Here is a 26,339-nt window from a genome sequence, read left to right on the forward strand (position 1 = left end):
ATTAAATAAAAAACAATATTGACTAACTAAAATTTAGTACATTCATTTCATTGAAACACACACACACACACACATACACACACACACACACACACACACATATGTATATATATATATATATACACATACATACACACACACACGCATTTCAGTCATTTTTGACAGCACCAGTGACTTAAAAACAGTTATAAATGCCAACCACTAACTGAGAAGGTAGAAAGTGTGATACTTTTCTTTAAAACAAAAATCTAATTACAAAACAATGATGGGAGTCATTTATTGCAATATGAAAACCACACTTTAATCAGAGAATCATTGAAGATGTTATTTATATTTCAATTTTCTAGAGAAAACATGTTGTATTTAATTCCTCAAAGAGACCTGCCATAAAAATATAATAAAGCATGTTAAACTCCAAATGTTCAACAATAAGGACATCTACTACATGTACTAGTGTGTAGACAGTCCAAGATCAAACGTGTACACAAAACTCATTAGAATTTAAAGAGCAAGTCCTTTTGGTGTGGTTAAATTATGACTTTCACAGTAAAATCATAATGGGGGCATAATGTTCTTCTTAATTGCTCTGAGAGAGAGAAAGTATGCGAAAGAAGAGGATAATTCAAGGCCAATGTGAAGTATCTCGGCACTGTTGGCAGACTGGAAGACGGGAGGTAGGTCATGGGTTTACACAATATTTTTAAGGCCACTATGTTAACCATTAGACTGAAACGAGGGGTATTTCATCTCTGAGACTACAACCTTTCCTATGTTCCTGACATGGAATGTCCAGAGTGACTTAAGAAGGACGAATAGTTCCCTTTCTTAAAAAAAAAACACTGCTCTTCTTGTCCGAAAACAATAAAAGCAATAAACAAACTACAACAGTATACTGGCATGCAAAGGCACAGGAGTGAGAATTTCAATATAGTTACTGGAAGGCACTGACTGTTTCTAAGATAATAAGTCCATGACAAATGGAAAAGTGAGCAGAGGTTTGGTCAGAGAATTGCTAAATTTACACATCCGAGTATGGACAATTTTAGGAGTAAGGCATCATTGACAGGAATGGTCCCTGTCAGTAAATACACATATCATAAATATGATACATTTTATATATATATACATAAAAAACCCTATGGGTCATCATATAAATGCATGTGCTATTTCAAACCTCCTGTACAAATATGAGACCCTATGCACTATGGAATCAAGGAGCTAGTGTTGAACAGGGGGAAGTGCTGTGTAGTACACTATACTTAAGGAAAGTGAGGGATAGTCTCTCCATCTCTCAAGTGTACTCAGTGTTTCCCAGACTCCTTTAACTGCTTCTGAAACACAAACAGGAAATCTTATGAAAAAGAGCACATATATTATTAATGGATAAAAGCTAAAACTAAAAGCTAAAATCCTTAATAAGCATCCTTGATTTCATTGTGGACGATTCATCAATGTCTATTATTTTATTTATCATTAAAGAAAAACGCAATGATAATAAAACATACAATACCATACACAAGTGTGGGGTCGGTAAAATTTCTTGCTTTTTTCTAAAGAAGTCTATTGTGCTCTTATGCTTATTGATCAAAATTACAGTAATAATGTGAAATATTATTAATAAAAAAATAAACCTTTTCTATTTTAATATATTTTAAATTGTAATTTATTCCTGTGTTCAAAGCTGAATTTTCAGCATGATTACTCTAGTCTTCAGTGTCACTTGATCCTTCAGAAATCTTCTAATATGTTCTAATATACTGACTTTAGTGCTCAAAAACAATTCTTCTTATTATCAATGTTGAAAACAGTGCTACTTATTTCTTTGTGAAAATTGTGATAATTTTATTCAGGATATTTTGATTAACAAAGTTCAAAAGAACAACATTTACTTGAAATGTAACTCGTTTGTTACTTTATAAATGTAATTTTTTTTTATCAAAATAGCCTCTTACTGACCGCAAACTTATTTCTGAAACTTTTTGTGCAGACACGGAAAATGTTATTTAACCAATGGGTTTTACAAACCAAGCCAAAAGAAAAAAGTTCCGCTGATTTCTGAATATTCTGTTTCACTTACAATGTCATATTACAGAAGTCAAATGCATAACTATTGCGGTTTTTGATCATTTCTCCAAGTTTTTCAATATTTAAGCATCTCCAAATTTTGCACTGAAAAACTGACAGAGAAAAGTAAAGCTTGGTGTGTTACTCCTACCAAAATAGCCTTGGTATGTCTTCAGCACTCCGAGGCTATATCGCCCCAGATTTAGAAGAACTCAACCTGGAGAACAACATGAACAACATGTTAATAAAAAAAATAATCAGCATGATAAAGAAGGAAAAATCCATTTGAAGCAAACTGAGAAATCAACTTACGATCCTTCTTCTATTAGTAGTGCCAAGAACTTTTTAACTCTGTATTCCAGAGGCATCTAAAAACACAAAACAGAAAAACATCCGAAAAATAGAGATTAAAAAGTAAAAGTAACAACTTTCTTTTTTTGTTACACCACTGTATGTTCCATGCATGCCCACTTTTCTGGAAAGTTGTAAGCTGTTTAAAAGACAAAAATCTTATCAGCTATGTAAAGCCTGGAGGGTTCGGAAGGACCCTGAATTCGTCAGTGAGGAGTTGTGAAGGGGCGGCAGTGAATGGATGTCGGGAAGAGGAAGTAACAAGACTAGTGATAAATCTAGCAGGTCGGTGTACCCGTTCACCCAGGAGGACAGTAAGACAACCCAGTGCTGATGCCCTTGCAAGCTTATTTTGTTTAGTGATATTTATTACCAAGATGGAACATAAAGATATATATGGAAGCTTGTTTCCGCCACTGAATATAAAAATAAAATAAATAATTGTGACATTATTTCTCAGAATTGCGAGATGGAAAGTCAGAATTGCGTGATATAAAGTTGCAATTGCGAGTTATAAAGTCAGAATTGCGAGATATAAAGTCAGAATCGCGTGATATAAAGTCAGAATTGTGAGATATAAAGTCAGAAATGTATGATATAAAGTCAGAATTTTGAGATATGAAGTCAGAATTGTGTGATATAAAGTCAGAATTGCGAGATATGAAGTCAGAATTGGGTGATATAAAGTTGCAATTCTGAGAAAAAAATGACAGAAGTGCGACTTTTTATCTCACAATTCTGACTTTTTTTCCTCACAATTGCGAGTTTACATCTCACAATTCTGACTTTATAACACATAATTGCGAGTTTATATGTCGAAATTCTGACATTTTTTCTCAGAATTGTGAGATATACTCGCAATTGCGAGTCATCCAGCCAATTTTAAGGGGGGAAAAAGACTAACTTTTTCCCCCCTCAGAATAGTTTAAATCTCACAATTCTGACTTTATATCACGCAATTCTGACTTTATATCTCACAATTCTGACTTTACATCTCACAATTCTGACTTTATATCTCACAATTCTGACTTTATATCTCGCAATTCTGACTTTATAACTCGCAATTCTGACTTTATATCTCGCAATTCTGACTTTATATCTCACAATTCTGACTTTATATCTCGCAATTCTGACTTTATAACTCGCAATTCTGACTTTATATCTCGCAATTCTGACTTTATATCTCACAATTCTGACTTTACATCTCACAATTCTGACTTTATATCTCACAATTCTGACTTTATATCACGCAATTCTGACTTTATATCTCACAATTCTGACTTTATATCACGCTATTCTGACTTTATGTTTCGCAATCGCGACTTTATATCATGCAATTCTGACTTTATATCTCGCAATTCTGACTTTATATATTGCAATTCTGACTTTATATCTCGCAATTCTGACTTTATATATTGCAATTGCGACTTTATATCACGCAATTCTGACTTTATATCTTGCAATTCTGAGAAATAATGTCAGAATTGTGAGATAAAAAGTCGCAATTACCTTTTACATTTTTCATTCTATGGCGGAAACAAGCTTCCATAGATGTATAAATAATGAGTTGATAAAATAAAATAAAATAAAAATCCCAGATAAATTGAATTGTACTGTACCATTAAATTCCTTACGCTCTAATTAAGATTCAACAGGAGATTAATACTGAAATGAATTAAGGAGCTGCATTCTCTGACATGTGTATGAACTAAATTGCAGTGTAAACTTTCCTTTATAGACTAGAATGTGATTTAAGGACAAAGGAAAGCTCTGAGGAGGGAGAAGGCACCGAGGAGGAAAATTAATGAAGGTGTATGCAATAACTTAGCTTTTCAATTGCCTGGGGCTGTTGAAGAAGTGGAAATTACAGAAAGAATAGAGGGAATGGGAGGAAAATGCAGCGCGGCTGTTTGCAGCATGTCCCGGCAGACTCGGTCTCATTCCTCTCTGAGGGGAAGCACTCACGCTGCCACATTACTGCATACCACACCAATTACACAGCATCCAGCCCAAACACCACTGCAACTCCAATTACGCCACCACAAAAACAATATAACACTAACAAAGACAGATATAACTCTCATTAAACAAGACTAGCACTAATCTAGAACTAATGGTCTAAATGTACCCAAAAATTAACTTGAAATATTTTCTAAAAATACATGTTTTTTTAGAGCTGTAATAGAGCTCAACAATGACTGGACAGTTTTTCAGTGCCCTTGATTCCAGAGGTTTTCCTCCCAATATTTTCTCCACAGGGATTTCAAAAATGTCTTCAATAAAGAGTTCTAACCAACTTGGTCAGAGATGAATCACATCACAAACATTAAAGTAAAAAAAAAAGTGAAATATTATTAGAATTTACAATGGTTTTCTACTTTATATTTATATACTAATGTATTTTAAAATGTAATTTATTCCTGTGATGGCAAAGCTAAATTACTCCAGTCTGCAGCGTCAGATTATGTCTCATTCTAATATACTGATTTAGTGCTCAAGTAGCATTTTTGATTATTATCAATGTTAAAAAACAGTGTGAATCTTATTTATTTATTTATTTTGCAGGATTCTTTAATGAAAAAAAAACTCAGAAGAAGTGTATTCATTTGTAATTGAAATCTTTTGATTAATTTAATACATTCTTGCTGAATAATTTAGTATTTAAAATGTTAGTATATATATATATATATATATATATATATATATATATATGTATTGAATGTTTATATATGTTTATATATATATATATATATATATATATATATAAAACTTTTTTTTATAAATATTTTAAATTAGTGACTTATAGTGATCAGTATTTTTATGTATTTAAAATGTAAAAATAATGTATTTTGTAAAGTAGTTTTTCACTGTGAACTTTTAAATTAAAAAAATTGTAATAAAAAATGTGATGTATTTTAGATATTTGTAATTAGTATTTGTTTTTAATGTGATACCATTAAGCAGCTAACATTATTGCACAATTTTTGCGAGCAGTCTGTTTTGGCAGGGAAAATGAAATGCTTTAATCTACAGCAGAAGCAGGCCACATACACCAAATTACATGCAGATGAGGAATATGGAGTTCTGTTTACTCGTGTGTGTCAAGAAGGAAGGCGCATCTGGAGGGGCTTGTTTTCATTATGATTCCATAAAATAATTGAATTTGACAGTGACTCAAACCACAGATGATTTCACAGGAAAGCTGTGACTCACGGAGTCGTCTAGACAACCCGCAGGGTGAAAAGGTCTTTCTGCGTCTCACCTGCAGTGACATCTCAATGAGCATCTGCAGCTTCTTAATGCCCAGCCACATCATTTTTCCTTTCACCTGTTTTGCAATAGTTGCTCGCTCTTCTTCCTGGAAGCCTCCAAGAAGCTGAAAGACAGAGGGGAAAAAAGTCAAGTTAAGGATCCAGAGACAATCAATCAAAAACTATGATCATATTCTAATGTACATGAGAACACAAGCGGTATTGTTGTTGACCATACAATAAAAGTCAATGGGGTTCAAAACAACATTGAACACTGTTGTGAACTTTTTTTCTTCCAAAGTGTTTGAAAACTCAGAAGCGAAGACGAGGAGACTCGGGTGTATCTATCTTTTGAGAAGTGACAAGAGCTTAATGTCCGACACCTTGATTGCCTCAAAAGTGTGCAGAATTTTCTCCATTTATATACTATAGTATTGGAATCTAAATGAAACATTTTAATACATTTGTAACACTACAACCCCCACTGACTTTCAATATATATGGCAAAAAAAACACTGCAGCTTTTCTCTAAATGTATTCTTTTGTGTTCTACAGAAGAAAGAAAGTCATACAGGTTTTGAACAACATGAGATGATCTTAATTATGACAGAACTGTAATTTTTGGGTGAACTATCCTTTTCAGATGGGCTACTTTATGATAAATGTTAATGAGCCCCCAGAAACCCTTTCTACTATGTAAATTATTTTCTTCAATAACTTTTTTTTACCCTCAAATTTGTTTATAGAGTTAGTTTCCTATTTAATCCACCAGGGTTTTATGGCCCATATAGTGTGATAGTGAGACACTCACACTTGCAGAAGACAAAAAAAATCCTCAAACTGAGCAAAAATATGCAATTTGGTGTAGTTGATGTCATTTATATGGCTAAAAAGTAAGATGAAAGACAAGTGTACCACAACCTGAAAGTGGACATTTTTTGAATTATACTAAAAAAAAAGGCCTTTTACATTACTAACTAATTAATAAGACGACAGAAGGCATGAAGGAGATTGAGTAGAGCAGGTTTTTCAGCAACATTTTCATCATGTAGATGACCTTAATTCACATATGAAATAGGATATGGTAGGCTATATAGGGTACTTTTGGGTCATTGTACATCTCTTATCTCTTTTATTCTCTGAAAGCCTCACCTCCAGGGCCTCCATGAGATGTTCTCCTGTAGATATATTAGGGATGTGGATTGTAGTGCTGAAAGAGTCCAACATGCCCATCTCCTGCAGAACGTCCTTTCTGCTAGTTGTGCCGAGAATCAGCAACTTCCGACCCTGCAGTATAAATACAAGCAATGAGTTTTATCATACTTTTTAAAACACTAAAGATCAGAAGAGCATTTTGCGACGTGCTAGTATAATTATGCTATGGTGCCTATGTACGTGGAGTAAAGAGGTGGGCCATTCCCAGAGGCCCCAGCGAGCAGAGGGGATTATGGGTCGCTCCCCTGTGGTGCCCAGTATATGCTAGTGCATGCAGATGAGGTGCCACACAGGCAGCGGGCCTGCCAGGTCCCGGCTCTCTCACAAACCCTTTCTATCGACTCACCCAAGACTCGACTCCCTGCTGAGTGCTGCTCTATGCAGTCCTGATCTGCAGGAAAAGACCCTCGGCTATTCACAACACCTTACAAACACAGCACAACACCTATTCCTGCATGACATACACACTCACTGCCACCAGGCAGGCCCAACACAACAGTAGCTTGTTAGGGGAGGCCAACTATGAAGAACACTGCAGCAGCAAAAAGAATTTTGGGATATATATTTTAAATGTAGCTAAATTATAAAAAACAAGATTCATAGTCAAAATAAATAAATAAACAAATATAACAAGAAGTGTGAGTGCTCAGAGAAGTGACAGGACACATCGTCTCAGCAAGACGCGTGATTTGTGGGATGCGGGACAAGTTATGCAAAAAAAGTTTAACTAGTGGTTCTTTTCAGTAAAATAAAAATTGGGGGAAGCACAGACTCAAAAATTGGAGGACAGTCAAATAGTGTACACCTTAGATTATACTATACCGGTCAAAACTTTTAGATTGGTAAGGTTTTTTTTTATGTTTTTAAAAGAAGACTCTTCTGCTCACCAAGGCTGCATTTATTTAATTAAAAATACAACAAAAAACAGTAATATTGTGAAATACAATACTACAATTTTAAACAGCTGTTTTCTATGTGAATATATAGCAAAGTGTAATTTATTCCTGTAAATTGTCAATAAAAAATACAGTAAAAACAGTAATATTGTGAAATATTATTTGAATTCAAAATAACTGTTTTCTATTTTAATATATTCAAAAAAGCAATGTATTCCTGTGATGGCAAAGCTGAACTTTTAACAATCTTTAGTGTCACATGATCCTTCCAATCCTTCAAGAAATAATTATAATACTCTTAATTGGTTCATGGTTGAAAACGGTTGTGCTGCTTAATATACAGTATTTGTAAAAAAAACTATTTTTCCCCACAATTCTTTGATAAATAGAAAGTTCAAAAGAACAGCATTTATTTGAAATCGATTTTTTCTAACATTATAAAATGTCTTTATTGTCTTTTGTTCATCACTTTAATGTACCTTACTGAATAAAAATATGAATTCCTTTCAAAAGCATATATATATATATATATATATATATATATATATGAAGGGTTCAGATGCAAAAGCCTCTAAATGCCATTTGAAATTTTCTTCTTTAATGTTGATTTTTATCAAACTTGTATATTTAAGTTCAGTGATTTCACTTAAATGGCAATGATAATTACCTATTAATTGTTATTTAAGTGAAATTACTGAACTTAAATATACAAGTTTGATAAAAATCATCATTAAAGTAGAAAATTTCAAATGGCATTTAGAGGCTTTTGCATCTGAACTCTTCATATATATATATATATATATATATTACTAACCCCAACCTTTTGAACACTAGTTTGTAATAAATAGTTTTTACATTTCTATGATTTTTGGCAAGCTGTATTGTTTTTATTATGAACTTATTACATACAAAAAAAATGCTGGGTTGTTTTAACCCAATTTTGGGTAAAATATGGACTAACCCAGCCATTGAGTTAAAAATGTAATTTAAAAATGTAACCCCATGACTGGGTTTGTCCATATTTAACCCAAAATTGGGTTAAAACTAACAACCCAGCATTTTTTAGAGTGTATATATGAAATTAACTAGACTGCTGCGTTTAGCAAATAAACCTAAACATATTTTACCGTACACTACATAAAATGCTGAGTCAAACACATATAATTTCAAATAATTAGTCAAATAGTCAATAGAAACACTTTACCACAAATGAATTCATTGTTATGCGTTGTTTACAGAGTCAATAATTTGATTTTGGTAACTGTCAATAATTGTATTTATGTAGGACCACTTGCTATCCTTCATAGACCACAGTCTGAGAACCACTGGTTTAGAATTATACGTGGTGGGTTAGAGGTTTTAAATGCCTCTAACATTATGGGTGAAATAATACATTTTAGGAGACTAAAATAACTGATATGTTTATGCATAAACGACCAATGTAGTGAATGGAACCATAGCAATCAGGGGAAACTATTTTCTTGTGAAAAGGAGGTGCTGCCCCCTATCTGTGGCTGTCAGTATTATGGGCAACATTCTCACCCGAGGAGGAGGTTTCTTCAATAATACCAGCAGAGCCTGCAGCACAAGGTTAGAGAACCGTGGCCCAATGGGAACAAAATCTGTGCAGTGAATAAACATGATGAGAAGATAGTATTGGGTAAGTTTGGTATGTAGACCAACCATTACATTGTGATCATTTCAACTTATCAGTTTTGACAGGAAGTGAATCATGGACTCACCCAGGAGTCGTTCTATATCGTCCACCACCACACAGCTCAGCTGGGACTTGTAGGCGTCCTCGAATATCTAGAGAGATGAAAACCATAAACCCAATATTAAAAGGACAATTGCTGCAAAATCACATCCATAACATCCCTAATGACAAGTGCTTTCAACACGCACAGATCTCTTCGCATCTTAACCTAGAGTGACGAGGTTGTTACCTTCTTGATGGCCTGACATTTGGCGATCTCCGAAAAGCCGATCATTTTGTCTGGAGAGCAGATCTTGATGAAGGGGAACTGGGAGTCCTCTGCGATCTTGGCCGCGAGTGCGGTCTTACCACTGTGAGGAGGCCCTGCGGGAGCGGGAAGCATTCACACTCTCAGTCATATCAGATTGCAGCATCATGGTGCATATTGCTTGTGTGAACCAGAGAACAAGAGCAGGGAGGAATGCTATCCTCTCAGCGTTTTTGTACATGTGTGTGGAGTGTATGTGTGCAACTGTAAATTGTCAAGCTATACGTTTCTTATAATGTAAGGACATCTGCAGTCAGATACCCTGTTGACACTAAAAGCTATTAATAAAAAATAGTTAATAACATTTAAGTTATGGGGTTTATTTTAAATTTATCCTATCAGATGACATTGACATTAATTCTGCCATCATCTAATCAACCTCTCTTAGGGCTGAACGATTGATCAAAATTAAATCAAAATTGTGATATGGATTAGTGGGATATTCTAATCACAAAGAAGGCTCATGACTAATGATCTGGGGTTTTCAGGCTCACAGTAAATGCTGCTTTACACAAACTTTATCTTTGCATGTGCTCTGAGTTTAGGTTGCTATAAAGTGCATTTAGGAACACATGGTACAGCACTCATCTCACCAGATTTGCAATGAGAAGTGATTAACATTAAAATTAAGATATTATTATTGTATTAATTATACATAAATATTAGTATTGTAATTTTACAGTTGATCAGTAAAATTAAATCATGATTTTTTTTGTATATTTAATTGTTTATTTTACAGTTAGATAGTAATATTTCTTAACGTAATATGTTTTATTTAATAATAATAATTGTTATTATTATTATTATTTTATAATTACATTGAAATATCACCCATTTTTGACCACATTGTGCAGCCCTAAAAAAAGCACAGCAAACCTGGAGCTGTTAAAAAAAACTATTTGTTCAAAACCTCCAAAAACAAAGTCATCTCAGAAAAAAAAAGGTGTCAGCACACCCAAAAAAAAGCAAAGTGACTGACACGGCACTCAATGTTATGAACTACAAAACATTATGATATTCATTTTGATTTAATATTTAAATTGACTGACAGCCATAGTTGTTTTACTAAAAATAATATTTTCTGTACTTCTTTAAAAACACTTTTAAGGAAAAATTTACTTTTTACTCAATAAAAAAATAAATGCAACATTCTGTCACACTACTAAATTAAATGAGTTCAGTTAGTTAAGTCAATTTTAATTAGTTGTCCGCAAAATTGTGTATGTATATGTATGTGCATGTGAGGTTTGTGTGTAAGACTTGCCCTCTAAGAGCACAGTTACTAGCGGTGTGCGTTCACTGTTCTTGGTCTGTTGAACCAGTAGCTCTCCATCTCCCAAAATGTCAGACACATCATTGCTCCATTTCACAATACCATTCATGACGTAACTAGCGTAATCCTCCTGATTAGAACCAAATGCCTTTACAGAAAGAAAAAAAAAGAGAGAAATGTATTAAATATTAAAGCAATGATAAATTACTTTATTCACTGCAATTATCTATCGAATCATCGAATTCTGTATAAACAACATGTAAGACTCAGATGGCCCATTTAATCAGTGCAGAATGTACAGAATAATTGATTTAACATCGCTTTACATGTCCTATGCAAACGACAGCCATCTCCTTTCTAAGTGGGTGGCTTTTGGCCAAAATAACTTGCAACGTGGACCAGACTTCATGCCGATAGTGAAGTTTAGGAACAAAAGATCTAGTCAGGGGAATTCAATCAGCATATCATTATGCAAACTGAATGCACAATAATGTGGAGTGGACTTACAGGTTTGATGTCATTATTCAGAGAAGCCCAGAAGTCAGTCCTGCTGACCTGCAGAGTGAGAGCCTTTTCTGTGTCCACCTCTACCTGAGTAGTGGCCTACAAGAGCAAAAACACACAGTTTGATCCTCATCCAATTAATCAAAATGAAAGGTCTTGAAAGAGAAAGAGAGACCTATTACACCCGTGTAAGCTTCATCAAATATGGGAGAATTGTGTCAACACCATCAAATATGAGAGAGTGTTAGCTGTGCTGCTAACACATAAACACACACACACACTTTGTAATATAAAGACATCCATCGACTTTTCAACTGCTTCTAAAATTGTAATCTTGTTCGAGAAGCCGTTTCACTCGGCTATAAGTTACAGTAGTGAAGAAAAGACTACTTCCGTTTCATGTGGACTTTAAAGGGGTCATATAATGCCATTTTTGTACAAGTTAATATGAATCTTTAGGGTCTAAATAAAAACTTTGCAATATCCTTTCAATAAAAATTCTCATTAGTATTGTAAGTAAACACTAATTTTACCTAGTCAAAAACAGCTGTTTTCAGCACGCCATTTCAGTGCATTTGCCTTTGAATGATAATGAGCCTCGCTCACCCGCCCCTCTGTTCTTTGGGGCGTTTTGATAATAATAATAATATACACTCACCTAAAGGATTATTCGGAACACTATACTAGTACGCCTTCATAACTGCCTTAATTCTATGTGACATTGACTCAAGAAGGTGCTGAAAACATTCTTTAGAAACGTTGGCCCATATTGATAGGATAGCATCTTGCAGTTGGTGGAGATTTGTGGTATGCACATCCATGTTACCATTCGTATATATTACCACATGTAATATTGTAGTGTTTATTATAAATGATTTATCTCCATTATTTTTTTAAATTCATGTACCCTTATAATCTTTAAATCAAATACATTACCCTTCCCTCCCCCCGCAAAATGACTTCTCTTCCAGGCAAAAACTATTACTAGTTGCTATTGGCGTGGCTATTGGGGTCTGTCTCGTTTTTGGCCCGCCTCTCAGAAACCTGTCAGTATCACTGACAGCCAGCAAATATGGTGTAACTGTTTAGGTGCATTTTTGGTTGCGCTCCTCACATCCTCTTTCCTATCCCTAAACAACCTTGTCTGCATTTTGAAGAAGGAGGCATAACGGCGAGTTATCTCTGTGTACAAGGGTGAATTTGACTATCTTGGTTCGCAGGAGGCTCATATAAATATGAGGTGATTCCTTCCGGAAAATTTGGCTGCTCGTCCTCGTTCTCATCGTTGGGTCCCGGTGAGTTCTAACGGGTTCTAATGGTGGTGAGTCCGGTGAAGAGAAATCCTCCACATCTGACTGTAAACTGGCATTCAAATCTGCCTCCATTTTGTTAGCAACGCCCAACCTCCAACGATCCAATCAATTCCCGAAGGACGAAATCAAGCCCCGCCCTACATTTTTTTTTCTAATTTCAGAAGCCGTTTCACTCAGATACACGTCACAATAAGGAAAAAAGGACAATCTCAACTTCAGTTTCATGACGACTAAGGCTCGAACAGGACGTTTCTGAATGGTTGATTAACGTAATGTATGTCACTTTGATCTATTTTTGTACGTACTGACAGGGTAGAGTAGTGAAATATGAAACGCTATGCGTTTACTGATGTATAGGTTAGTTCGTTGACAGATTGATATTACAGCTAATGGTCATGGTCAACTTTTTTGGTGATTTGCAAAGATTAATATAAAGGTTAATTAAACGTTACACTCACTTCTTCTGGAGGTGCAGCAGGGACACGAATAGTTGGTACCGATTATTTTTTCAGGAGCAGCTTCTTAACAAAACTTTATACTGACCCTCGTTTATAAAGCAGTCTGGTGAGAAATGATTCGGTAAACATGAAAGCATTGATGTTGCTCGTGGGGAATATTCCCTTTGAAAACAAAACACAGCCACTGGGTCTTCAGCGGTTCCGATTTTGAAACATCAAAATGACTGCTTAGTTCGTTATTACACCCATGAACAGAACACCACAATCAATTAGATGCCATTCAGCTCCAGCATATCAACAATGACGGACTATGATGACGGCAAGCTCAGTGCGGGTCTTTGACGAAACGCTGCTGTCAATCAACAATTGTGGGAGGGGCGTCCGATTTATTGACGTCACAAAATCGAACGGCTCGATTTGAAACAGAGGAAAACAAAAACAATGGATGGATTTTTATCATTATAATTATATGATGGTTGTGTACAGGCACTGTCAACACACATTTCAGTACAATCTACAAACTTAAAGTGCATGTACCATTATATGACCCCTTTAAGAATTGATTTAGTTCAAATTAACCATAACTAGTTGTAGGGGTCAATGAGATGATGAGATCAGACCTTGATGTGACGGTTCATGGCAGTGGACTGGGCAGCCCGAACAAGCCCTTCCAGCTCTGCTCCGCTGTAGTTCTTGGTCTCGAAAGCCAGCTCTTTTATATCAACGTCTTTGGCCAGCATGTTTGACTGCCTCATCTTTGCTGTGTGGATATGCAGGATCTGAACACGGCCGGTCTCGTCAGGCAGGCCTGGAGAAGGACACGAAGTCAACTAGCTGTTCAGTCAACCTTGAATATGTGATCCATGATGGCTACTGTAGTTCTCACCAATCTCCATTTTGACCTCCAGTCTTCCCGGCCTCAAGAGGGCGTCATCAATCAGGTCAGGCCTGTTGGTCATCCCTTAAATAATGTATGATTGAATGATGAACACAAAGCCAAATCAATAAACATTAAATATGTAACAAAAAAAAATGATGCATGGTCATTCTTTATGCTGGTCGATCTCAAAGGAAGTTCTCACCAATAACCAAGAGGTTGTTGAGCTGCTCTACACCATCGATCTTGGACAGTAGCTGGTTGACTACAGTGTCATGGACCCCAGTGCTGCCTGCCATGCTGCCACGTTGTTTACAGATGGCATCAATTTCATCAAATATGATGATGTGCAGGCCACTGTTGGCCCCCAACTTCAAAAGCCAAGCAAAAAAAGAGACAGAAATATAATATAATAAATATAAATATAACATAAAAAATGTTTGAATAGCCTCATAATTCCACAATACTTTCATTAAACCTCATAATAGTTTAGTTTTTATGTGGTCTTAAAAGCTCTCTGATTAAATGCCAAACTGGTGAATGGCCTGTGACTGTATAAACTCTGTGACAATGGTTTACAATTAAGATTTATCTCCTTCATCTCAGAGGCTGTCAGAGGCTAGGCCGTAACATTTAGCACAGATGGGAGGCCAGTATGAGTGTGCGTGGCCTCCCATGAGTCGGGGTGAGAGGTTAGAGATAGCCGAATGCTCTCATTAAGAGGTGACGAGTGAGCTCTTCAATGTCATGTAGTCACACAGTCTACCAGCACAACATCACACTCAACAAGGGCCAGAACCAGCACTTCTCTGCCAACACTTCATGACACATCACCCTTGGAAAAAAAAAAAAAAACTCTGATAATGTTTCTAAGCAAACACAAGGCCATTTACAGTAATTCAGTAAGTATATTTCAGCAATTTGGAGATATTTGTAAAACAGCTGGATGGCCCAAAACTGGGAACAGCATCCATTGAGTAAACTTAAGTTTGCCTGCCATGATTTTTTAGACTGTTGACAGAGCACCCTTTCTTTAAAGTGTATAATATCCGTGGGTTCCATCACAGAGCCAGATGAATGTAAGATTGTGCAAAACTGTCTGTATGGCTTTTCTAAGCGAAAAGTGAAATGTGAAGTGCGTGAAAGATGTGAAGAGTGTAAGGTTTAATAATTAGCACGAAATCTTTTTTTACTTAAAATTCTATTCATGAAAAATTTTAATCCGGTTTTAAAGCTTGCCATAGTACCAAATCGGCTCTCCTAAGTTTTGAATGACATCATGCTAGCTACTGACTCGGGGTCGGGGCAATGGTTTCGCTCAGATTTAACTAATAGGAGATATGCTGTCTGCCTTGGACATTGGACTCTGAAATTCATTTAAAATCTGGTGTTCCTCAGGGCTCAATTCTCGGCCCTGTATTATTTTCTCTTTATATGGTTCCATTGAAATCTATTTTAAACAGGTATGAAGTGTTCTTTCATCTTTTTGCTGACAACACCCAAATTTATCTAATGTTAAAGTGTGAGAATAAGCATGCCCTAAAGACTAGACTGGGTGAATTAAAATGTTGGCTTATGAGTCATTTTTTTTTAAGTCTTAATGAGAGTAAGACTGAAATTATCCTGTTGGGCTAGAATGAACACAGGAGTAGATGACTTTGATCTTGATTCCCTGTCATCATACAGTACCACATGTAACTAAAATTAAGCCATTCTTGTCTTTAAAGAAGTTTAAAATAGTTATGCATGTGTTTGTAATGTCTCGGTTGGATTATTCCAACTCACTTAACCATCTGTGTCCCCCAGACATCCATCTTACGTTTACAGTTGTGAAATGGCTTCTTTTAAGGGGAGAATTAAATGCAAACACATTGATCTTGATTTCAGTTCATTGGCTACCTGTTAAATACAGAATTGATTTTAAAGTTTTATTATTTGTATTAAATATATTTAGAATCAGGGACCACAGTACCTATCTGACTGCACCCATACACACAATCGAGATCACTTTGATCTGGTGATTAAGAATTACTTTATGTTCCCAGGAGTTATGGAATAGTCTGATTCTCTGTTTAATGACTTTTTATCTTGAACAGTAGCCTTTTTTATTTTTATTTTTTTTTTACAGCTGATGACTACTGTTTGCTGTTTGTGTGTGATATTGCTGTGTTCTTTTTTTATACTCTGTGCAGTATTTTGGTCAACCTCGGTTGTTTTTAAATGTGCTATATAAATAAACTCTGTGTTGTATTGTATTGTATTTTGTCTTCCTGTTTTCTTACTCTCTTCTGTTCCTCCTCGGCATCAGCAAACAGTTTTCTGATGTTGGCCTCTGACTCGCCCACATATTTGTTCAGAATCTCTGGCCCGTTGACCACCTTCGGCTCTCTAGCATTTAGCATCTTTCCAATCTGACGTGCCATCAGGGTTTTACCACAGCCGGGCGGCCCAAACAACAAGATTCCCTTCACGTGCTTGCAGCCTGTGGAAATAGAAAGGGGTTGTGGGATGTAAAGTCAATATATATAAAGCTCAACACAACAAATGTTTCAAGTGGTTTCCCACAATTCAACTGAAAGTGCAGCTTTTAATGACTTCTACAGTCTCAAAATTATTCAACCCCTACATGGCAAGCATATTTAGTGCTTAGTAGAAAACCCTTTTGAAGTTATGACCTGCTGAAAACAAGATGTTTAACCAGACACCAGCTCCTGGCAATGTTTCTGAGGAATCTTAACCCATTCCTCATGAGCAATGGCCTCCAGTCCAGTAATATTCTTGGGTTTGTTTGCTGGAACCACCACCTTCAAATCCCACCAGAGATTTTCTATGGGGTTCAAGTCATGTGACTGTGATGGCCACTGTAGAATCTTCCAGGACTTCTTCTGCAACCAAGCCTTGGTGGAATTTGAGGTTTGCTTGGATTCATTGTCCTTTTGGAAGGTCTAATGATGTCCAAGCTTCAGCTTCCTCACTGACGCTTGACATTTTCTTCTAGAATTTTCTGATATACTACAAAGAATCCATCTTGCCTTCCACACGCTACAGGTTTCCAGTGCCAGTTCCAGTTTCCAGAGCATTACTGAGCCCCACCATGCTTGACGGTAGGCAGAGTGCTCTTTTCAGCATATGCTTCGTTCTTCTTCCTCCAGACATACCGCCGATCCATCAAAATCCCAGAATCCCAAAACTACTGTGGCTAATTTATATGATTTTAAGCAAATTGGAGCCAACTTTTCTTGTACTTTTGGGTCAGTAGTGGTGTACTCTTGGAGTTCTGGTTGTTGTATGTGTTTAGTATGTGCCTTACTGTGTGAGCTTAAACCTCAGTGCCAGTTTTGTCAATATGACCACTTTATGATATACACCTTGCTAGTCCCGGGTTGGGCCACCTTTTGCCTTCAGGACTTAATTAATTCTTCGTGGCAATGATTCAACAAGTTGCTGGAAACATTCATCTGGTCCATATTGACATGATAGGTTCACTTAGTTGCAGCAGATTTGTTGGCTGCTTATCCAAGATGTGAATTTCCTGTTCCACCACTTCCTAAAGATGCTCTACTGAATAGAGATCTGGTGACTGTGGAAGCCATTTTAATACAGTCAAATCATTTTCATGTTTAGGAAACCAGTTTGAGATGATTTGAGCTTTGAGAGATGGTGCGTTATTATGCTGGAAGTAACCAAAGGAATGGACATTGTCAGCAAATGTACTCGGGTAGGCTGGGGCGTAATTGGTACTAATGGGCCCAATGTATGCCAAGAACATATCCCCACACCATTACACCACAAGTAGCAGCCTGAACCATTGATGCAAAGAAGGATGGATACATGCTTTCATGTTGTTTATGCCAGATTCTGACCCTGCCATCTTCTACAGCAGAAATCCAGCCTCATAAGACCAGGCAACAATTGTAACCTAAGTTTTCTGTTCTTAGCTGACAGGAGCGGCACCCAGTGTGATTTTCAGCTGCTGTAGCCCATCTGCTTCAATGTTCAACACATTGTGCATTCAGAGATGCTCTTCTGCATACCTTAGTTGTAGAATGAAGAATGGTTATTCGGGTTATTGTCACCTTTCTATCAGCTAAAACCAGTCTATATTATATGGTTATGAGATTATGCCATAAAACACACACAAGAAGCGTGGCCAAGTGTCCAATACAATGGTTTTCAGAGTAGCACAAGGGTCTTTTTGATGAGCAATGGCATTTCTGAGACAAGAGCCCCGTTTTTGGTTAACAACATCTGTTGGCTGCCATTTGAAAAGAGCGGGAATTCTGGAGATAACCAGCAGGCCTGAGATGGGAATCAGTATGGCCATTTGCACCTGTTGACAGACTCAGGTTGAGGGAGGGCAGACGACGTCCAGACTTTCCACAGAGGAGAAGAACGAGGCCACGGCTGGGCAGACTGAAATGACCTTTAAGTGGTGGGAGTTTTGGGAGAAACTGGGTGTACTGGTGTAAACTCCCACCCAAGCGCTATAAGACAATAACATACTCAGACACACACCCGCACTTTCCTTCAGCACCTGGGCTCCAAAACGAAGCCCAATTAAGTGCTCACCTTTGCGCTATCAAGACCCGCCATCTCATTAGAGCAGCCAGCTGCCCGAGCCAGAGGCCAACTCCTGCAGCCATCACACCACAAAGGTCATCTCTCGCTCTCTCTTGCACACACACACACACACACTGAACACTGTGTGTCTGCATACATGATCAAGTCATCTGACAGCTTACATGAATATGCTCTTCACAGTTTGGCAAGTGAAGAATAGAATAAAGTATTAACAAACCTGTGTTAACATTTACGGATAAACTAAGTGACACCACATGTACGCAAAAAAAATAAAAAAAAACACAAACTCCAGGTGGCCTTGGAAAACATTGACATACAAAGTATGACAATGATAATCTCAAAAACTGATTGTGCTTTAAATGTTAAAAGAATTTAACGTGAGTTTAAATATCATTTGTGCGATCTTTATGGCCGTACTGACGGATAATTCACCTCAGATCTTGATAATAAATGAAAGGAAAATAACAAGAATGTTCAACCTGCTGACAAAGATCATTTCAGTCACTCAGTGTGTTTTTAATAATGTTAAAATGGTGTAATATTTATGAACTTGATGATTTACTTTGATTTTGGATTGATTTTGTTGCGCTCGTAATCATGCCGCGTCTTCTGTGGACTGACAAATTGCTAGGCACTAGAATCTTATTGCATCAAGTCTGGTTAGGACACGATGTTAAGCTATTTTTTTTTACTATGGACGTGTGTTTTTTTATTTTTTTATTGAGGATTCATAAACATGAGCACCTGTTGAAAATCAATCTGAAATTCTGTGTGAGAACATTTCTTCGCACACCAGTAAGAACACTTAGCAAAAGAGTCCCAGTGTCTAAAAGCTGAGAAAGGATCTCAGACAGCAGCTTCAACTGCAAATGATTATACTTTAATACTTTCACTGCAGGAGTCAATCTGATTGTAATTTGTCTGCTGGATAGCGTCTTTAACAATTGTTGATCTGTTTAGAGGGTGAATATAAATCATTAAAATACAATCAGATTGCAGTCTGAAAATATAATTCAAACTAGGCTTTTGACTGCAAGCCAACAGCAAAAGAGAAGACAACATAATGTTCTTTCAGTATTGAAAGTGCAATTCTCTCATTTATGGTTAGGATGAGTTGCTGGAAGGGTCTGAGAGAAGTCGGTCCAATCTTTTAGCCACTCTCTTATTTAGTTTGGCTTGGTCCTCTCTCTCTCTGGAACTGGAGTCGCAACATTCCGCGATTCATGTCGCCTAAAACATGCTGTGCCTCTACTGGCCACTTAAACAGAGAGCGATGTGGTTGAAGAATAAAAATAAAAAAAAAGATATCTATCCTTCCAAGACAAAGACAGGGGCGTCATGCACTAAGGTAGCTTCGCAGTTTTTAGTTTCTAAGCAAAAGAGAGAGAAAATCTGAGACTTACCCATCTGCTCCACTATGTCTGGAGGAAAGACTCGTGAGGCGAAAGCCCGGCGGAAGATGTCCGAGAACTCCCTGTCCAGGCCTCCGATCCCCATGCGCTCAAAGTTCCAGTCAGGGTTGATGATGGACTGCCGAGACCCTCTGGCCTTTGATTTACCTGGGGAAGAATTATCAAAATCACGCTGCTGAGGAACACTAAAGAAACTAAGGAAAACATAACTTCTATATTTAACCTATCAAGGTCATACCCCATGTAAAATGAACAGATAAAACATTTGAGCAGAGATGACAAAGTGAAAAAGCTGAGGTGAAGCCACATGTGTTCTGACTGCCATCTAGTGGTATGGTTTAGCAGTTACATTATCTGAAATGTGAACATTTGACCGTTTTTTTATTAAGTTAATTATATTGAATTAATCTGTTCAGTAATGTTTAGGTTCAATTTCTCTTTTCCCCTTGCCTATAACTCCTCAAGCTAAAAAAGGTGAGATAAACAAGATGAAGAGTAAATTTGGAGTGCCGTCTGCTTGTGTATGTTTGGTGGTGTGTGTTCGCAGGTTAAACACTAACCAATCAAATTGAGAGATGAGCTCTCGGCTTTCTCGAAAATCACCTGACTGTTGCCGTGCAACAGACCAATCTCAATCTGAAAAAGAAACATAGGGATAAACAATATTTAATGCGCCATAACTCTCTTAACACATGATTATATATGACTTGAAAGCAAGCAGTAAAAAGGTACCTTCTGTTTTTTGCTTGAGCTTTGCTCGCCTCTGAGGATGCTGGGATCCATTGCCTCGATATCTTTTATGACCAGTCCGAAGAGCCTGTCACAAAAGCTGAAGGCAAACTGCCAGGAAGACGATACAGGCTTTATGTGCCAGTACATCCACACTACACAAAAGATCTCAGACCTTTTTGAGCATGGGTCTGACATTCATTTCATCAGCTCTTAAATTGTCTCACCTGCTGGCCGATGCTAAAAGCCTGTGCGTTGAAAAACTGGATAAATTCTATGGCCATTTTATCTGTGTCGTAAGGGTTGCTGTCAACGGTCTTCTTCTGGAGGAAGTCAATCTCTAGTGTCATGGTTCCCACATACTGTCTAGACGGGTCAAAGTTGTAGATACTCGCTGCAACAGAGAGAAGTCACAGTTTTTTGACAATGTTTACATGCACCCTCATAATGCAATTGTAATGGAAACATTGCGATTAAACTTTAACTTAAATAATGAAGTGCTGTCAAATCGATTAATCACATCTAACATAAATATTTTTATTTACATAATAAATGTGTATATATTTGTATTATACTGTATATATAGTGTGCATATATATATATGTGTGTGTGTGTGTGTGTGTGTGTGTGTGTGTGTGTGTGTGTGTGTGTGTGTGTGTGTGTGTGTAAATAGAGTATACGAGAAAAGATTTTTTTTAAATTATTGCTTAATACAATATTTCTTAAAACAGGTAATTATTATTCACTGTCTATTGGTAACACTTCAACTAAAACCTATATATATATATATATATATATACATATATAAAATGCAATATATTATATGCAATATATTAATATTATATATTAAAGTATTTTAATGCATTAATTATGCCTTGTAATGTACCTTCTAACGCATTGTATCTCATGTATAATTGTAAGCACAGTTATAATACATTATATTGATAGATAAATATATATATATTCATTGTTACACCTTTAAAAAGTATAATGTATTAAAACACATGGCAAACAAGCCAATTTCAGATTTCAGATGTAACAAGGAATCTGCAAGTATTTTAATGCTTTTTTAAAGTATTTTAAACTCTACACGTACCTTCCACATCCTGGTTTAGAGAGAGTCCAGCCCATTTTCTCTAAAACACAGAGAGCATAATGATGAGTTTCTATTATGTTGCATTTAGCCTACACATGTATATTTCATCAGAGTTTTAGCATATTACAGGCCATACAATTAATATTGGTTTGGTATTATAAAGAATTTCCAACTAAAAAGCTACACAAACGCATTTGTACAACTTTCTCTTGATAGACGGTCCTACTGTATAGCATATTTCTTGTTTAAGGTGTAGTAGAATAGAATAAAGTTTTTCTAGTTTTGTTTCTTTTCTTAGTCTCTTGTTCATTAAATATCACATCCTGACATCAAATAAGACCACAGTGAGAAAGATACTGTAGTACCTGAGAAGTCCTGCTGCTGTCAAGTTAACAGACGAAGGAGAAGCAGGCAAAAACAATGCAAGATATTAAGAAATAAGCATGCTGACAATAACAGTGCACTGCTGTACATCTGCATACTAATGCATTTCACACATTTCCATAACGCATATCAGCTTTTGTTCTACATGTCTACAAGAGCAGTAAAGACACATAAAGGCATATGGGACTTTAGAGAAGCCTATGGGGAATGATGACACAAACGTGTACCTGGGGTAGACTGAAGGCAATGGTTCCCGGGACCACGCTCGGATGAGTTCGAACCGTGAACACAAATTTCTGAGTGGGTGTGGTTTTGACGGTCAAATGCCTAGAAAGATTTAGAACAGCTGATCTGACACACACGTTCTGATTCTGTTTAAATATATGATCACATCTCCCATTTCTGATTCATTACACATTAAATACTCACTGCCCAGATTTGAAGTCCTTTTCACTTGCAACCACACAGTTGGTGAGAGACAGTTCATCTGTCGGGCATCTCGCTGCTTGCATTAGCTGTACAGGAAAGAGAAAAAAAAAAGAAGATGAGTGATAAAGTGATTGCAAATCACAGAGGTTGAAATTTCAATCTCCATATATACACACCCAGTCAGAAACACAAGCATACTTCCCGATCGTTCATAATAATTAATTCCTAATAATTCTATCCAGAAGCCACCTTTGCCTAGATTAGGTGGCTTTAACAATTTTCAGGTCTATGCAGAGTATTACATTACACGTGTATTACATTGTGTTGCATTTCAAAACTGGACTATAAAACAATACTTTCAATATTCTCCAGATCTGCACTGTCAGACAATTGCTGTGTGACTAAAGTCCAATGCTAAATACTAGTAATATAATCATACAGATAATTTGATGAAAGCTAACTGAAAGGAAAACCAAGCATTACTATTTGTAAACTGTTACAGACCAAATAAATTAGCCAAAGCGAAAAGTGTCCCTTATCCTTTTCAATGCAGGGTAAATAAATATACAGCCTAGGTGTCGATACTTACCAGTTGTCTGCTAAATTCCTCATTTTCATCATGACAGACACTCACTGAATAAGGAGTTACTCCCCCCATTACCTTCTCTGCACCCTGATATCTAATTATTATAACACTGTATAACCAGCTGTAGCTTGCTCTAAAGAAATAGCATACAGTAATGCTGTGTGATCTTATAGGATTACTTAAACCTTAGTGTGGTATTACCAACAGCATGAGATGAATTCCAGACCTTCTGAATCCCACATAATCTGCTCAAATACACAGCCAGTATAAGCATAACCCTGGGTAACGCATAATGCACTGTGACCCAGAGTTTGGACCTGTTTTAACTATTTCTATAAGACAGTAGCAGCAACATATTGATAGGATAGCATCTTGTGGTTGATGGAGATTTGTGGGATGCACATCCAGGGCACGAAGCTCCCGTTCCACCACATCCCAAAGATGCTCTATTGGGTAGAGATCTGATGACTGTGGGGCCATTTTAGTACAGTGAACTCGTTGTCCAATTGGAAATGATTCGAGCTTTGTGACATGGTGCATTATCCTGCTAGAAGTAGCCATCAGAGGATGGGTATTTGGTGGCCATAAAGGGATGGACATGGTCAGAAACAATGCTCAGGTAGGCCGTGGTATTTAAACGATGCCCAATTGGCACTAAGGGGCCTAAAGTGTGCCAAAGAAAACATCCCCCACACCATTACACCACCACCACCAGCCTGCACAGTGATAACAAGGCATGATGGATCCATGTTCTCATTCTGTTTATGCCAAATTCTGACTCTCTGTCTCAACAGAAATCGAGAATATTTCCGGTCTTCAACTGTCCAATTCTGGTGAGCTCTTGCAAACTGTAGCCTCTTTTTTTCTATTTATAGTGGAGATGAGTGGTACCCAAATGTGTTTTGCAGCTGCACAGCTAGCACATTAAGTATCTGGCTCACTCATAGACTGTGCTGCGGCAACTGCACATCCAATGGCGTGGGTGCCTCTGACGTGCGAACATCGAATAATCTACCGATCAAACTCCGCTTCCTGAAAGTTATAAACTGCCTCCGAAACCCATTTAAGGTGCAAAAATCTATTTAACAAAAATAGTGATGCAGTTAAGTGTTTTTTTGCTCAGCTGAGCCCTCTCTGTTGCTGTGTGGAACAGTCTGTGTCAGTCACCAGTTAACTCCTGAATTAAGTTCCTGAATACAAATATTTTTAAAGTATTTCGGAAAACCGTATTCGGGTTCGCCTCCACCCCTACTCGGTTGCAATGTACAACGTGTACAACGTACAACGAGTGTATATAAATGCAATATATAAATGAAAGTCACTTAATGCTTAACACTAAATGCATAAATGTACATGTAAATATATATATATATATGTTTGAAAAAATAAGATTATGATTAAATTAAAATTAGAAATGCAATGCAAGTTCATTTACGCTAAATATTATGTCCAAAATGAAACACATATTATAGCAAAAACTATGTTATAACAAATTTATAAATAAAAATTACATTTGATCAAGCACCATTTTAGTGATATTTGAAACTTGTATTGAATAATTTGAATTTAAGCTTTTATTTTTAGTTTACATTTTTGTTAAGTGTTTTGTATTAGTTTTTAATTAAATATATATATATATATATATATATATTATTATTATTTAAGTTGGTTAAGGCAACAATTCAGTTTTTCATCTAACATTTTTATTTTACTTTTACATTTAAATTAATGAAAATTATAATAACACTGCAGACCTCTGTAAGTTCAAGGCTATACATTTATACAAAAAGGTGTAAAACTAAAGCCTACATATTGGGTTTTTTTTTATTCCATACATTTATTGAATTAGGTAGTTAAATACTCATAAATCAACATCATTGTTCTCAGTCAAAAACAGCATTTATTTATCATAATATTAACTCTTATTTATTCTTTGTTTCAATCACCTGTAATGACAGAAGCAACAGTTATATCAACACGCACTTCGCCATAGTCATTCTTCAAACTGGTTTAAAGAAAGCACAGATGTCGTGAGAAACTTTACAAGCCTCTTAAATATCGTGTTCAACACTACACTGGATGAAGTTTTGTTTCACAGAAAAGTCATGAGATGTGGAACTTGTCTTCCGGTACTGTATGAGTGTGAATGACGTGTGCAAACGCAACACGTTTGAATGGAGCTTAGCTTTGTGTCTGCTGAGAATGCTCAAGAAATTATGGGTTATTTATGTGCGACCCCAAATCAACTTAAATCATAAAGAAATACTCACCCGGCCAGCCATTTTTACGTTTATCAGGTGATCAAGAGAAATTCCGCAAGAGTAACACAACTAGACGCTGCCCCCAGCGACCGCCCTCAGCTATGACACGCACGTCAAACCGGAAGCGAAAACCCACCAAATAAAAGCACGAACGTTTTTACCATAGACATCAACAAACTTTATATAAACAAGCGTCCAACTTATTGATTTTATTAAACTTTATTAAATTGGTGATCATAATAAACACATTTTATTTGTTATAAGTACATTTGTATTACACTAACAGAGCTTGCTCTGGGCATTGGTCTTTGTACTAACTGTGCATCTTCTTACAGGATTAATCTAAAAGAGACATAAAATGTTTGTTGCATCAAAATACTCTAATTGAAGCACATAAAATTGCAATTATCAATGCACATCGCCCGTTAGATGGCGCCAGAGGAATATTGATCCTAACCATGAATTTCCAGGGCCTCTAAATTAGCAAGATCTGACATATTCTTCCTCATGCCTTCTGTTTGTCTATTTGCTGTGACATCTATAACAATATAACGTATTTTGTCATTAATAATTCAAGATGATCTTTACTGGACTTAAGCAACTTCAACAGTCGTTTGAGGAAAGTATAATCTATC

The 26,339-nt window shown here is 36.4% G+C and overlaps 1 protein-coding gene across 2 annotated transcripts; it reads right to left on the minus strand.

Annotated features, from left to right (window-relative positions):
- Positions 1–262: 262 nt before the first annotated feature.
- On the minus strand, positions 263–25,850 carry nsfb (N-ethylmaleimide-sensitive factor b). 2 transcript variants are annotated; one of them, XM_039661349.2, is made up of 22 exons: positions 25,714–25,850; positions 22,858–22,943; positions 22,656–22,755; positions 22,045–22,084; positions 21,176–21,342; positions 20,952–21,059; positions 20,780–20,855; positions 20,211–20,366; positions 16,509–16,708; positions 14,432–14,597; positions 14,236–14,310; positions 13,970–14,157; positions 11,582–11,677; positions 11,066–11,222; positions 9,724–9,857; positions 9,520–9,586; positions 9,320–9,399; positions 6,819–6,953; positions 5,678–5,791; positions 2,377–2,432; positions 2,216–2,281; positions 263–1,328 (listed from the first exon to the last, which is right to left on the minus strand). In XM_039661349.2, exons 1-21 carry the CDS (start codon positions 25,723–25,725, stop codon positions 2,251–2,253), a joined length of 2,244 nt encoding a protein of 747 aa, XP_039517283.2. In that variant the 5' UTR covers positions 25,726–25,850; the 3' UTR covers positions 263–1,328; positions 2,216–2,250. The 2 variants fall into 2 exon arrangements, with proteins under 2 accessions (XP_039517283.2, XP_039517282.2); XM_039661348.2 differs by having other exon boundaries at positions 263–1,331.
- Between the last annotated feature and the right edge of the window lie 489 nt (positions 25,851–26,339).

Source organism: Pimephales promelas, chromosome 17 (genome assembly GCF_988280905.1).
Source record: "Pimephales promelas chromosome 17, fPimPro1.hap1.1, whole genome shotgun sequence".
Taxonomy (NCBI): domain Eukaryota; kingdom Metazoa; phylum Chordata; class Actinopteri; order Cypriniformes; family Leuciscidae; genus Pimephales; species Pimephales promelas.

What these genes read in the sequence shown, in the direction of transcription:
- nsfb (XM_039661349.2), bottom strand. An exon ending in GCTCAAGCAAAAAACAGAAG is followed by an intron (nt 20,856 to 20,951) that starts GTACCTTTTTAC and finishes TTTCTTTTTCAG; the next exon opens with ATTGAGATTGGTCTGTTGCA. An exon ending in CCATGAACCGTCACATCAAG is followed by an intron (nt 11,678 to 13,969) that starts GTCTGATCTCAT and finishes TTGCTCTTGTAG; the next exon opens with GCCACTACTCAGGTAGAGGT.